The sequence below is a fragment of the Bos javanicus genome, chromosome 2 (genome assembly GCF_032452875.1).
Source record: "Bos javanicus breed banteng chromosome 2, ARS-OSU_banteng_1.0, whole genome shotgun sequence".
Taxonomy (NCBI): domain Eukaryota; kingdom Metazoa; phylum Chordata; class Mammalia; order Artiodactyla; family Bovidae; genus Bos; species Bos javanicus.
The window spans coordinates 26510933-26525799 of record NC_083869.1 but is presented as its reverse complement, the minus strand read 5'-3'; the positions used below and the strand labels follow the sequence as shown (position 1 = coordinate 26525799).

Below are 14867 nucleotides of genomic sequence, written 5' to 3'. Positions count from 1 at the left end.
GGTGTGCTGCGATTCATGGGGTCGCAAAGAGTCAGACACGACTGAGTGACTGAACTGAATATCATCTAACACCGAATCACTGCTGTCCCTGTATCTATATTTGGAAAAGTATCAGTTGGATAAAAATAGAAGTTCTAGTCATTTTGTTTCATTATAGATTCCAAGGTATTTTTCACAAGGACAGTAGTGTATTTAAAGCAGTGTCAGGAAAATAGTGATTTTGATTAATTGTATTTTGCTTGTTCATCCTCTGATTTCAATTAAACAGTGATTCTCAATGTTTATAAAAGTTAAAAAAATCTCGGCATCCCTAAGCACTGTCCCATCAAAATCAACTGCTCACTCACTCATAATGGCTGTAGCTGTCAGAGAACATTTCCAAATCTTCAGTTCAGTCGCTCAGTCGTGTCCGATTCTTTGTGATCCCATGAACTGCAGCATGCCAGGCCTCCCTGTCCATCACCAACTCCTGGAGTTTACTCAAACTCATGTCCATTGAGTCGGTGGTGCCCTCCAGCCGTCTCATCCTCCATCGTCCCCTTCTCTTTCAGCCCTCAATCTTTTCCAGCATCAGGGTCTTTTCAAATGAGTCAGCTCTTCGCATGAGGTGGCCAAAGTACTGGAGTTTCAGCTTCAACATTAGTCCTTCCAAAGAACACCCAGGACTGATCTCCTTTAGGATGGATGAGTTGGATCTCCTTGCAGTCCAGGGGACTCTCAAGAGTCTTCTCCATCACCACAATTCAAAAGCATCAATTCTTTGGCGCTCAGCTTTCTTTATAGTCCAACTCTCATATCCATACATGACCACTGGAAAAACCATAGCCTTGACTAGACGGACCTTTGTTGGCAAAGTAATGTCTCTGCTTTTTAATATGCTGTCTAGGTTGGTTATAACTTTCCTTCCAAGGAGTAAGCGTCTTTTAATTTCATGGCTGCAGTCACCATCTGCAGTGATTTTGGAGCCCCCCAAAATAAAGTCTGTCACTGTTTCCAAATCTTAGGTGTAGGTAATTTGTAAAACCTCCCTTATCTCCATTTCCTCATTCAGCTATACCCTCTATCATTCTATTGTGGGTCCTGTTTCATATGTTGTTAAGTTTGAGTTCGGTAAAATAATTTCACGGAATGAAACCTAAATTTAATTTATAGAAATATGGAGTCCAGTAGAAGCCCTCTTCACTGATGAGTTTGACAATAGGGTGGTTAGTTAGAAAGTTGATTAGAGTGAGGAATTGTTTAAAAATGATACATAGATATCTGAAACAGAGGATTTTAACTTAAATCATAAGAATGGTTGTTTGTTCTCCAGTTTTTTCATTTTGGGCAAAGCATTTGTAAGTTATTGTATTCTTTACTGGAATTCTCTTTTATCCTTCTTGTATATACTACATTTGTAAAGCAGAACCTGTGATTTCCATTTTCAGTTTCTTTAAAGTAGAATAAGAACATAAAAATTTTTATGAAACAGTCTGAGTTTTGAAAGTCTTCTGTACTCTTATGATTTTTCTCCTCCAAGATTTTCTTAAGCACTTTTATTGTCTTTCAAAAGCTTATGATCCAGCTTTTATAATAGCTCTATTTATGCATTCGCGTTTTATCAGATTATATACTTGTGATTTAAATTTTATGATTATAATACAAAGAACAATTAGTATGAACAGAAACAAAACAGACTCTGGATAAGCATATACCTTGGGTCTTGTGTAGTCTGGAATAGGCTCAACTTTGAGCATTCTTTGTATTATGGGTATTAATGTGTTTTACAGTAGGAACGGGGGGCTTGTTTGTCCAGTGAATCAGTTAAGGTGGAATAGGGAAATAGGTCAAGAGAGCTAATACATACATGCTATAACTTCTAATAGTAAAGATTTTATACAAGCCTAATCCTCCCCATCGCTTCCTTCCAATGATGTGTTTAAACTTTGAGGCTTTTTTTTTTTTTTAAGGCTTAAGAAGTTTATGTATGTATTTTATAGTTTCATAACTCAATATTGTGTAATATGTTTGACAGGTAGTAATAATAATTGTAATGATGTGCTAAGTGTTATGTTAATGTTTCATTTAATTGCCTTAATATATGTGTTTTTTCCCCATTTTTATAGGTGAGGAAATTGATTCAGAGTTATGTAATATACCTGAAGCCATATAGGTATTAAATGTCAGGTTGGGGTTTGACTTTAGGTGACTCTGATTCTAAAATATATAATCTTTATCATTGATAATCAGGCTATTTTTTTTAAGCTGATTTTTTTTGGGTGTATGTGTTTGTGTCTGTTTTAGATGAAGAAAATAGTTTACACGTTGTAGTGAATTGTGGAGAAGCATTGCTGAAGAATAACACTTATTGGCCTCTTGTCAGTGATTTTATTAATATCCTTTCTCATCAAAGTGTGGCTAAGAGATTTTTGGAGGACCATGGTTTGTTAGTGACATGGATGAACTTTGTATCTTTCTTTCAAGGTATGAATTTCAGTTTTTTTCTTATTTATTTATTTTTAGTTTGCAAAATTACTAATAGTAAACTATCAGACACTAATTAAAAGATAATAAATAGCACATCATTCAGTTACACGTGAAATGTCTCATTTTAATTGATATTTGTAAGTATTAATAAAGTGCTCATGAAACATATCAGAGTTATGAAAAAAGTCAAACTATTATATAGGAAATAGCAGTGTAATTTTAAAAAGCATTTTAAAGCATTAATCTAGAAATTTTCTTATAAGAAAGATTGTTAACACTTCCATAAAAAGTTCAACCAGTGCCAATTAAAATAGTTTTGAGTTTATTTAATATATTCAATTATATTATATAAGAAAGAGATAATTCACAAAATGTTTTTAAGAAAGTCTAGTTTATAAAGAATTCCGAAAGGACCAGACTATTTTATTTTTAATAATTTATTAATTTCTGTACATATTTTGTCATTTATGCCATTTGTGAACATTAAAATCTGTTTGGTATGAGGAAGTATTTTACTTAATTTTGAGTGTAGGTGTTTGTTTCCATTCAGCATGGTTTATATCTGTTTTAATTTTTGTAAGGTATGAACTTAAATAAGCGAGAACTAAATGAGCATGTGGAGTTTGAATCTCAGACCTACTATGCTGCCTTTGCTGCTGAACTTGAAGCCTGTGCACAGCCAATGTGGGGACTCTTATCACACTGTAAAGTTAGGGTATGTTGAAAATATTTTTGTTAATTTCTGTATTTACCTTTAAAATAATTTTAAGAAGAAGATTTGTGGAAACGTTGACTTGTTTACTTGTATGTAATAATATGCAGTGTTTAATTTTGAATTCAGCTCTGTGAAAGTTGACCTAAGACAGTAATTATTATTCTTAGGTAGGTTGGACTTGATTTATGTAAATGAATTATCAGATCTTTCTAGCCTTCCCTTACTGTAAATAGTCTTTGTAGCTTCACATTCATCTTTATTGTTTCATTTTATCCATTATCAGTTGGTTACCTAATGTTTCTTATCTTTCAAGGGATGAGGATAAACTGCAGTAAAGTTTACACTTTTAAGATTCCAAGAACAAAATCAATATACATTTCATGCAATTCCTGTTTGTTTGTGAAAAGAACCTAAGAGTATATAACAACAACATAAATTCTTATAATTGATTAAGAAACGTGAAGTCCCATCTGACTCTTTGAGACCCCATAGACTATAGCCTACTAGGCTTCTCAGTCCATGAAATTTTCCAGGCAAGAGTACCGGAGTGGGTTGCCATTTCCTTCTCCAGGGGATCTTCCCAACCTAGGGATCAAACCCCGGTATCCCGCACTGCAGGCAGGCGCTTTACCGTCTGAGCCACCAGAGAAGCCCGGCTCACTTATAATTGCATGTGTTTTTGTCTTTCTATAAAAATACATATATTTACCTTTGCATTTTAAAGTATTGGTTTGATGGGTCTCCAGAATCCTTGAATAGTTCAGAAAAATGTTATCTCCTGGCCCTATGAAACTAAGGACTTAAGATTTTGCTGTATGGATCGCGTGAAGTCCTACCTGCTAGCCTGTACCAGTAAGCATGCTGCAAAAGATTGTATAGTGCTTTTGGTTCTGCCTCTTTCAACTTAGGTGACTTGGTCAACTCATTTAAAACTATTTGAACTTCTCAGACTTTTTCTTTTAAAAACCTAAAGGGAACAAAACAGAAATGGGACAGCAAAGCCTGCTCTTACTCACAGGGTTATTATGAGACTCTTCTACATATATTCTTTAAATGTATGTGTTTCTTTAAGTGGCTTTCTATTTTCTCTCATGACTCCAGCTTTCTCTTAATACAGATGACTCACAACTTTGTTACAGGCTAGCCAGGTTCAAATTTCCAATAGCTCTGGTTATTCAGTGTAGAATGTCAGAATATTCTGGTATTCTCCTTATAGGTACATGAGTTTTCTCAGGTTCCTAACTAACTTTTTAAAAACATGTGTCTATACTGTGTCCTTTATGTCATTTTATGTATGGTGTTATAAATGATGCAGCTTTCCAATATAGAAACCTCCCCAGCTGTGTTCAAACTATAATCAGATACCATGAATTCTCTTTTGTCCAGAAATGTCTCTCTCTACCACTTCTTTCCTCTGTTTTATTTATGTCAGTATTTAAAAAATCTGGGTTGTTAAGGTAACTTCTTAACTGATTTTTCTGCCTCTAGAGTCTTCCTACTCTAGTCTTTCCTAATATCTAAGTTACTTCTGAGCTCTGTGCTTATTTCTCCTTTGCTTAAAAATCATTCACATTCCTTTCTGTCTACAGGATAGTGTCCATATTTCCTATAGAGGGATTTAAGAACTTCCATAATTTGTCTTCAATGTATTTGTCATAATTTGCCTTCCTATACCCCATCTACCTCCATGCCTTCATTGGCTTGATTACTATTCCTCAGCATGCAGTTCCTTTCTTGATTTCAGTGCTTTTGTTCAAATTAGTCCTTTTTTTTTTTGACATATGCGCTCATTCTTTCTGCTTAGTCCAGTGCTTCTCTTACATGAGAATCATCTGGGAAGCTTAAAAAATATATGTGCTTAAGTGTCACTGCTACAGATTTTGACTTGTTTGGTGTACAGCAGGATCTTAGCAGCAGTTCTAACTGGAATGAAAAGCCATTAGTATTAGCTTTTCAGAGGTTGTATTCAAAGACTCAGCTGACATGTAATCTGCTCATTTTAACTTCTTTCAGATTTATGATTCTAGTCTCTGTTTTTGTAGTACCTCCTTTAATCTCCATTGTAGCATTTATTAAAAAAAAAACCCTGTCATCTAATATGAGATTTGTTTGTTCATTTATTTGAAAAAAAAAAAGTCTGTTGAACGCTGTTCTATGCCAGATGCTATCTAGATGTTTGGGTTTGGGTGTCAGACAAATCAAATAGATGTGGTTCTTGCTCTATGGAGCAGTCTAGTAGTGGAGATAGACATTAAGTAAGTAAGCACGTAGACTTGTTTTGTAAGCGTTTGTAAATATTCTACAGGAAAATATCAGGTTACTGTGAGAATGACGAGTGTGGAGACTGATGGATTTGAGGATCAGGGAAGGCCTTTTTGAAGAAAAAATATGAAGAAGCCAGCTATATGAATAAAAGTGGGATTAGGGCTGGTAGTAGGGGAGATGGTATGAAATAACCTACCCCCAATAAGAAAGTAATTGGTCTTTTTAAGGAGTTTGTGGCTGGAGCCAGAGAATAAGATGGGATTGGAGAGATAGGCAGAGAGTAGATTATTAATGCAGGTTCTTATAGATCGTGTTAATAAGCCTTGGCTTTAATTTTAAGGAGAAGCCAGTGAATATTTTAAAGTAGGGGTTTGATGTGATCAGACTTGTATTTAAAAGTTCCTTCTGTTTGTTTGGAAAGACTGGATTGAGGAGAGTATGGGGAGCATCAAGACTAGTAGCAAATAGACCAGTTAAGATGCTGTGGTAATATTCTAGAAATTTCAGGTTTGAAATTCAAGATGTATTAAAGGTGCATTTTGAATGTTAAAGATGTATTTTCAAGGTAGAACCAAAAGGGCTGGTGATGGAGTGTATGTTATTGATGAGTTAGATAAATTTTTGAGTAGCTATATATGGAGATAATTTTACAGAGGTGAAAAAGATAATAGAAAAGTAGGTTTAAAGTTTTCAGAGTTAGATATGTTAAGTTTGAGATGCCTCTGAAACATCCAAGTGGAAATAGTAAATAAGCAGTTGGATATATGAGTTTTGTACTCAAAGAAGTCTGGGCTGGGGTATAACTTTTAGACCCTTGGGAATAAAAATGGCATTTACTGCCAGGGGATGGAATGCAGTCAAGTTGGGAGAAAAGGGAAATGGACTTTGAAGAAAAAGTTAACATTTAAATGTCAGGAAGGGAAAGGAGAAAAAAACAGAAGAGTGCAGCATCATATAAGCCAACAGAAAAGATGCTGCCTTTGGAGAGAGGATTGATCTGATGTTGATATGAAAAGATCAGTATTTTAGGAAGATTATTCTGACAACTGTTTAGGATGCATTTGGATTATAAGACTGAAGCTATGTTTCTGTGATGAAGAGAAATCATTATTTTCAGGCAGTAGTAATTTTTCATTTTTGAAGGCCAGGATTTCATTGTATTTTGGGTCCCTTAATCTAAGAAGTGAAGACGACAGAGAGAAAAATGAGCTCATGTTATCTTGTAATACTTAAGAGAGGAGTTTGTCAGCTAAAGGGACATCTGGGTCCTAGATAAGATGTTCTCTTGTTGAAAGCCTATACTATGCCAGACTTTATTCTTATACTATATTCCTTATGTTATGTTCTTATCTAATCTTCATAGCATCTGTTAAAAGTAGGTAGTATCATCCCTTTTTTTTCAGAGGTTGAACAACTCGTCCACATTTACACAACTACAAGTAGAAGCTTGAGTTTGAAAACAAATCCATCTGATTTCAGAACCAGTGCTTTTTATCACTTTGCTATAATTGTCTCTTAAAGAGGAATGTCTAGAGTTTTTAGCAGCAGTGTTGTGAGGTTTTAGAACTGTAAACTGGAAAAAAAAGTATTTGAAAAGCTGTTTCTTTATATTTTTTAATTATAAAATGTAAAACTAAAGGATTAGCAATAAAAAAGGGAACTTCACCTGATAGCTTACTTTCTTTGTATGATTGCCTTGTATGCTATTTGGTTCTTAAAAGTGCTAAGGGATCATTGAACAAGTTATACTAAATTAATAATAGATAGCTTGGATAAAGGGATGGCACACTTCTAGAATGTCACTAGTTTTTGCTTTCTAAACAGGAACAAATAAGCTGTGAAATTTCCATCTAGTGGCAAGCTTTAGATTACTGCAAGCTAGACACAAGTTGAGTCTGGCCATGACTCTTTGGAGCACTTAACCAGCACTTGTCACCAGTGCTAGAGCGTGACGTAGAGCGTTGTAAGCACATTGTTTTCATTTGCTTCTTCACAACAGTGACCTGTTTGACAGTGATGGTACCTTTTGTTGACATTGATGCCCTAAAATGTTTTTCTAAAAAACTTTTTATTGAGATAAAATTCTCATAACATGAAGTTCCCCATTTTAATCTTCTTAAACTATACAGTTAAGTAGTTTATAGTATATTCACAAAGTTGTGCTGCTGTCACCACTAATTCCAGAACATTTTTAACCCTGTGCCCCTACCCCCTGCCAAAAAAGAAAACTCAGCCTCTCAGTTCCAACCTTGTCTCATTTCCTGGAAGCCACTAATCTCCTAAATAGTATTCCATAGCATAGGAATATCACACTAATTTGTCCATTCATGGGTTGATTTCAGTTTTTGGCTGCTGTCAGTAATGTTGCTGTGAACATTTGTATAGGTTTTTGTGTAAATACATGTTTTCAACTCTCTTGGATATATGAGAGTAGACTTGCTTGGTCATGTGGTAACTCTGTGGGCTTCCCTGGTGACTCAGCTGGTAAAGAATCCACTTGCAGTGCAAGAGACCTGGGTTCTATCCCTGGGTTGGGAAGATGCGCTGGAGAAGGGAATGGCTCCCCACTCCAGTATTCTGGCCTGGGGAATTCCATGGACCATATAGTCCATGGGGTCGCAAAGAGTCGGACATGACTGAGCACCTTTCATTTTCACTTTCATGGTAACTCTGTTTAACTTAAAAACGGCTGCACCATTTTATATTTCTACCAGCTATGTATGAGAGTTTGTTGCTCTATATTCTTGCCAACACTTATTTTACATTTAAAAAATTATAACCATCCAAGTAGGTATAAAGTGGTATCTCATTGTGACTTTGATTTGCATTTTCCTAATGACTGATAGTGTTGGCATCTTTTCCTGTGCTTATTCGTCATTTGTAGATCCTCTTTGGAGAAATGTCTATTCAAATCCTTTGCCTACTTTTTTAAAGAGAGGCTATCATGATTTAATTTTCTGTGTAACTTAATACTTTCCCATTTCACTGAATCAATTTCTCCATAAAACATTACAATATTCTTTCGTGTGTGTGTGCTAAGTCACTTCAGTCATGTCCGACTCTTTGCGACCCTATGAACTGTAGCCCGCCAGGCTCCTTTGTCCTAGGGATTCTGTAGGGAAGAATACTGGAACGGGTTGCCATGCCCTCCCCCAAGGGATTTTCCCGACCCTGAGTCGAACTTGAGTCTTTACATTTCTTGCATTGGCAGGCAGGTTCTTTACCACTAGCTCCACCCAGGAAGCCCACAATATTCTTCCACAGTACCCTTATTTTAAGGGGAACATAGTCGTTTGCAAGCTAAGATATTCACAGGCTGTTTATAGAACTCATATGTTCTGCCCTCTTTTTTTTATTGTGGCAAAATATGCATAACATAATTTTTCTTTTTTACTGCTTTAACCCATTTTTAGGTATGCAATTCAGTGACATTAAATACATACATTCTTAGTGTTGTGCAACCATCTATTTCTGGAACTTTTATTTTTATCATTCCAAAAGAAACTCCACCCAATAATAACAGTAGGGAACTTACATTTTTAGGATCTCTTGAAATGGAATCCAATTTACATCACATAAATTTATTTCAGCTTTGATTCATTTTCAGGAATATATTATATAGAGGGTGATATATTGTGTTCTTTAATTTTTATGACTATCACTAATTGTTACTATTAGTTTGTGAAATGATGATTTCTTGAAATGGCAAAGGTGGTTATTTTGAAAATATGTATATTTTATTATTTTACATATATATAATACACATAACCATTTTTATACATTGCATATACTTTGAAGTTGAGCATATATATATTTATATACTGTAAATTTATAAAGCTTATTATTTTAGGAAACTCAAGAATATACCCGAAATGTTGTTAGATATTGCCTTGAAGCTCTTCAAGACTGGTTTGATGCTATTAACTTCGTAGATGAGGTATGTATATTTTTGATTATGTAAAAGCATTTAAGAAAAGTGTTAGATCTCATTTAACCTTGAAAATAATGACTGTCTTTTCATGGGATAAGGGAAAGATGTCAGAATAAGCATAAAATCACTAGGCTTTACAAAAGTGGGAAGTAAGAGACCAATCATTTGTTATTTAGGGGATTCTACAGTACATTAACTATTTGCTTATTTCCTAGAGAAGGATATATTTTTAATGTTATTAAATGTATATTTCTCAGGAGTGAATATCAGTTTCTTTCAGGGAGGAAAAAGTGACAGTGCAAATGTGAATAGAATAGAGGAGATTGATGGGAAAGGTACCACAACTTTATTAATTGGTCAGTGTTCTGTGGGCATGAATAAAAGTAATTGTTATTGATAATGAACTGAGAAGAATTAAGAATTAAAGAAAAAAGAATAAAAGATTAAATAGAATTTGGGAATCAAACAATATGTCTTTTACGATGTTTAAAAGTTTCTTGTTTCTTAAAGTGCTTTGACATACTTGTTTCTGAAAACAACCCTGGTTAAGTAGGGAAGATGTTATTATCCTTTCCTTTTTCATAGATGCAAAATGGAGATACAGAGATATTAAATGACTTGCCTGTAGTTGTATGGCAAACTACTAATAATTCTGGGTCCAGAGCCTACATCTCTCAACTGCTTGTCTGGTAGTATTTCAGCTATACTAGCTGTTGGCAATGGAAAGAGCTTTAGAGTTAGGCATACCTGAGTAAAAATTGTTGCTCTGTCACAAATCAAATAGCTGTGTCTTCTGACAGTGTTTTTGTTTGTTTTAAAGCATTACCGAGTCTCTCTACTCATTTTTTTAAGATAATACTATTAGCCAATGAGGATTGACTAAGAGGCATGGATTTCATATGTGATAAATATTTGTTCTGTCAGCCTGAGAATGGAGGTCAGAAGTTACTGCAATAATCCAGCACAGATGAAGTAAATAATAATTTTTGAACTGAATTAAGACAAATCAAACAATCACTTAGAACACAGGATGGAATAAATTTTTCCAAAAGTGTAGGCCATTTAAGAATCCTGAAATTCTAAATATCATTTATGAGTGTATAGCAGAGGAACATTTATGAGTATATAGCAGAGTAGTTAGAGTCTTCTCTCATGAGAGGAAAGTAGAACATGTGTTCACCCAGCAAATATTTATTGAATGTTTACTATGTTCTAAACACTGGGGATACAGTGATGAAAGGGTTCCTAATTTGAGGAAATAGAAGACAAGTAAATGGCTAATTTGATCAGAACGCTTCTGTATAAAATTCTGACCAGGGTGCTATAGGGGAGAATAGAGTGGAGCATCTCATTTACCCTGAGGGACTCAGGAAAAACTTCCTAGTAGAAATGTCATTTCAGCAAAGTCTTATGGTACGTTAATCCAGTGGGAGCAAGTATATATAGCATTTGAGGCAAAGGGAAAAGCATATACAAAGGCTCTACTTACAGTGTATGAGTTTATATGACAATAGATAAAGCCAAAGAGTCCTATCAAGAGTTGGACAGTTAAAGGAGGTTAAAACTATAGGGAGCCATTAAAAGATGATAAATGGATAAATGATAAATAGGGTTAAAGTAATGTTTCAATAAGACTACCTCCTGGCAGTATGAAGATTTAATATGCATTTAAAAACAGATTTAAGTAGATGTATTAATTAAGCTTCTTTTCAAAACACTTTTAAGGCAGTCTGATTTAAAGGAGGGATACTTTATTATGAGTACAGAGAGATCGTTCAGGGATCTTATGGCATTCTGGACTTCAGGAACTGAGTGGAAAGCTGAACAAGAGCTCTTGTCTCTTGCTTTTCCTTGCTCTTTCTCCCTCATTCTTTTCTTCTCTTTCTGTAGATTGGTTTTTCTGTGCTTTTTTTTGCCTGTGTTGAACATTATCTTCCTATAATTGCCTTATATTGCAGTTTCAGCCATACTCCAAGAATCTCCACAGATGTCTTTAAATCCCAGTTCAGTTTTCAAGTGGGAGAGAACCTCATTGTCCATGATGGGATAGGGATCCCCTGCCCTGATCTAATCAGATGTGACTACTCTAAACTTGACTGTCAGGCTCCAATTCCTGTGTGTATGTATTTGGAAAGTGGGGAGGAAGGGACATTCTGGGAATAAGAGGGAGGTTTGTGAGCTAGGCAGATACCACAAAAAGCTTCTTATAGAGGGTAAGGATAGAAGCAAAGGTTAGCACTGAAATCTGGGCACTAAATGTTGAGAGCCTGAGCTAAGGTTGGTTAGAGGCAATGTGGAAAGAGAGGAAAAAGTAGAGTTAAGAGGTACTTAGAAAATCAAACACACTTTGACGCCTTATCAAGTGGAGGAGATTCGAGGGAATCTACATTTCAGATTTGTATTACTGGGAATTTGCAGAAGAAACACTGAGAAAGATTGAGTTATAGGGCAAAGATGCTGAGTTTGGTCTGGACACAGTGTATTTGTGGTCCCCACAGGTTGTTAATTAAGTGTTGATGTTCAGTAGATACTTGAATGTAGGGTTTGGAGTTCAGGAGTGAGATTTCTGCTGAGATTTAGTAGTCATCTTGTGTTGGCAGCCAAAGCTATAAACTGAACAAAGTGTCTCAAATGAGAAGAGTAGAAAGCTGAGAATGGAATCTGAGGAACACCTCAGTATATTTGGAAGGAGTGTTAAAAGAGTTTTTCAAGTAGCTTATTTGTGACATTGGACAAAGGGAGATTATGGAGTGTAGAACTGCAGAAGAATGTGTGTTTAGCATATGCTCAAGCCTTAAAAGACAAGATAGAGCCTATGGCTTAGCAGTTAATAGAAATGTGTGTTGGGTACTGTGTTCTTTTACTTGATCCTCACAGTTGTCCATCTGCTTATTATCTTCACTTTATGGATGAGGCAGCTTAGGCATAGTGAAGTAACTTGTTCTCAGTTTTATAGCTATAGGTGGCAGAGTCAGGATTTGAATGCATGCAAACCCAGCTTTTAAGAGCCTGCTCTTCACCACTGTTCTTGATGCCTTCAAAGAAAATTGAAGGAGATTCTGATTTAGCTAGTTGGTATATGTTATGTTACTCAAAAGATGATAGTAATATAGGGCAAACTTGTTTGATTTTTATTTTTGATTATGGTGAAATGCACATAAAATTTACCACCTTTTAAACCTTTTTTAAAGTATACAGTTATTCACATTGTTGTGCAACCAACCTCCAGAACTTTGTTTAGTAAAACTGAAACTCTGTTCCTAAGAAACCCAATAATCTCATTTTCCCTTACCCCCAGCCTCTGGCAGCCATCATTGTACTTTGTGTCTCTATGATATTGACTGCTCGGCATACCTAAGTGAAATCATACAGTACATGTATTTTTGTGACTGGTTTATTTCACTTAGCATAATGTCTCGAAGGTTCATCCACATTGCAGCATGTGTCAGAAATTCCTTCCTTTTTCTGGAAGTCAAACATTTATTAGAACAACTTTCTGTAGATGTTTATTCACATGTTAAAGAGGATTTTATTCTCATACTGGTTTTGGAAAAAACTCTTTCATAGATGGTGACATATTTCAAATCTTTATGACTCAATATGATACTATATTAGCATAATTATGAGAATGTTTTGGCTAGATTTTTTTTAACAGGAGAAAACTTTACTAAAAATTTATAGAAGCATTAAAAACAAATGATACCTTTTAATGTTTCATTTTTCTTGTTTAAGAAAGACAACTATTTGTGTTTGCCCTTTAGCAATAGTGTGACCCATGGGAGTCATAGATTTAAAATACACTTTTTATAATATCCACAAGGATATCAAAGATCTTTGACATGTACTGTACTAAGCTTTCCTATAGAGACTGTGTGTTCACCACTGATACGGGGAGCATCTCATCCAGCTAGGTAAGCCGTTTAACTGCACTTCAGGATAGGGCTGTAGTCAGACCCTCAGATAATTCTGAATATAGCAGACTAGCTTCTCAGTTCACTACCTGTTAGCTTTAGGAAGTTATTTAAGTTTTTTAAAATTGAATTTCCCTGTTCATAAAATTGAAATATTCAGACCCCATAGAGGTCTCCTAGGATTAAATTAAATATGAATAAAGTGCTTATCAGCACAGTGACCGGCACACTCAGTGAATGTTAGCTGTGATTATTGTTTTTGTTATTATCATCACGTTTGTTGTGTATGCATTTGAAGATTCTGAAATGGCCGACTGTAAAGGGAAACATCTTCCATCCCTTGTTCTGTACGAGATGTGTCAGAGGATTGAGTATGTAGTTTGAGTATATAGTTTCTGTCTTTAAGGAACTTGCATTTGGGTCTTTAAATTGGAATAATTTTTTCTACAGTGGGTTTTTAAACTATAACTTCTAGTGGGATCCAGCAATCCCACTGCTGGGCATACACACTGAGGAAACCAGAAGGGAAAGAGACACGTGTACCCCAATGTTCATCGCAGCACTGTTTATAATAGCCAGGACATGGAAGCAACCTAGATGTCCATTAGCAGATGAATGGATAAGAAAGCTGTGGTACATATACACAATGGAGTATTACTCAGCCATTAAAAAGAATACATTTGAATCAGTTCTAATGAGGTGGATGAAACTGGAGCCTATTATACAGAGTGAAGTAAGCCAGAAGGAAAAACATCAATACAGTATACTAACGCATATATATGGAATTTAGAAAGATGGTAACAATAACCTGGTGTACGAGACAGCAAAAGAGACACTGATGTATAGAACAGTCTTTTGGACTCTGTGGGAGAGGGAGAGGGTGGGAAGATTTGGGAGAATGACATTGAAACACGTAAAATATCATGTATGAAACGAGATGCCAGTCCAGGTTCGATGCACGATACTGGATGCTTGGGGCTAGTGCACTGGGACGACCCAGAGGGATGGTATGGGGAGGGAGGAGGGAGGAGGGGAAAAAAAAAAAAAGAAACTGTAACTTCTAAAATGTTACTTTTTGATAAAAAAAAGTGTAGGCCAGTAAATCAAGGTGAAAGTGTTGTTTTAGCATTTCAAAACCTTCTTTGAATTTGATAAAGTATTATTTGACTTTGGATTTTCTTTCTTTCCAGCCAGCACCTAACCAAGTTACTTTTCATCTGCCACTACATCGTTATTATGCTATGTTTTTGAGTAAGGTAAAAGTTTTCATTAAATACTCTGTTCATCTGTTTTTGAACATTGGGAAATATGTATTCAATTAGTAACTTTTTTTATAACAATTTTTAGGCTGTGAAATGTCAAGAACTAGATTTGGATTCTGTTTTACCAGATCAGGAAATGTTAATGAAACTAATGATTCACCCACTCCAAATTCAGGTATGTATTTAGGCTTTTGGGCTGGCTGGAGTCCCTAGTGGCTCAGACGGTAAAGAATCTGTCTGCAATGCAGGAGATTTCATTTAAGGGTTCAGTGAATATTATTATAAATGTACCCAGGAGTCATCATGGAAACTTAGCT

General features: G+C 35.4%; 1 protein-coding gene across 6 annotated transcripts in view; it reads left to right on the top strand.

The window, feature by feature from the left end:
* The window catches only part of UBR3 (ubiquitin protein ligase E3 component n-recognin 3), a 204872-nt gene that overhangs the window by 68621 nt on the left and 121384 nt on the right, over positions 1 to 14867 (top strand). For all 6 annotated transcript variants that reach the window (XM_061435648.1, XM_061435616.1, XM_061435633.1 and 3 more), the window contains exons 9-13: positions 2284 to 2463; positions 3048 to 3181; positions 9297 to 9383; positions 14479 to 14544; positions 14636 to 14725. In XM_061435648.1, coding sequence (XP_061291632.1) covers positions 2284 to 2463; positions 3048 to 3181; positions 9297 to 9383; positions 14479 to 14544; positions 14636 to 14725 — 557 coding nt within the window. The remainder of the gene's footprint in view (positions 1 to 2283; positions 2464 to 3047; positions 3182 to 9296; positions 9384 to 14478; positions 14545 to 14635; positions 14726 to 14867) is intronic.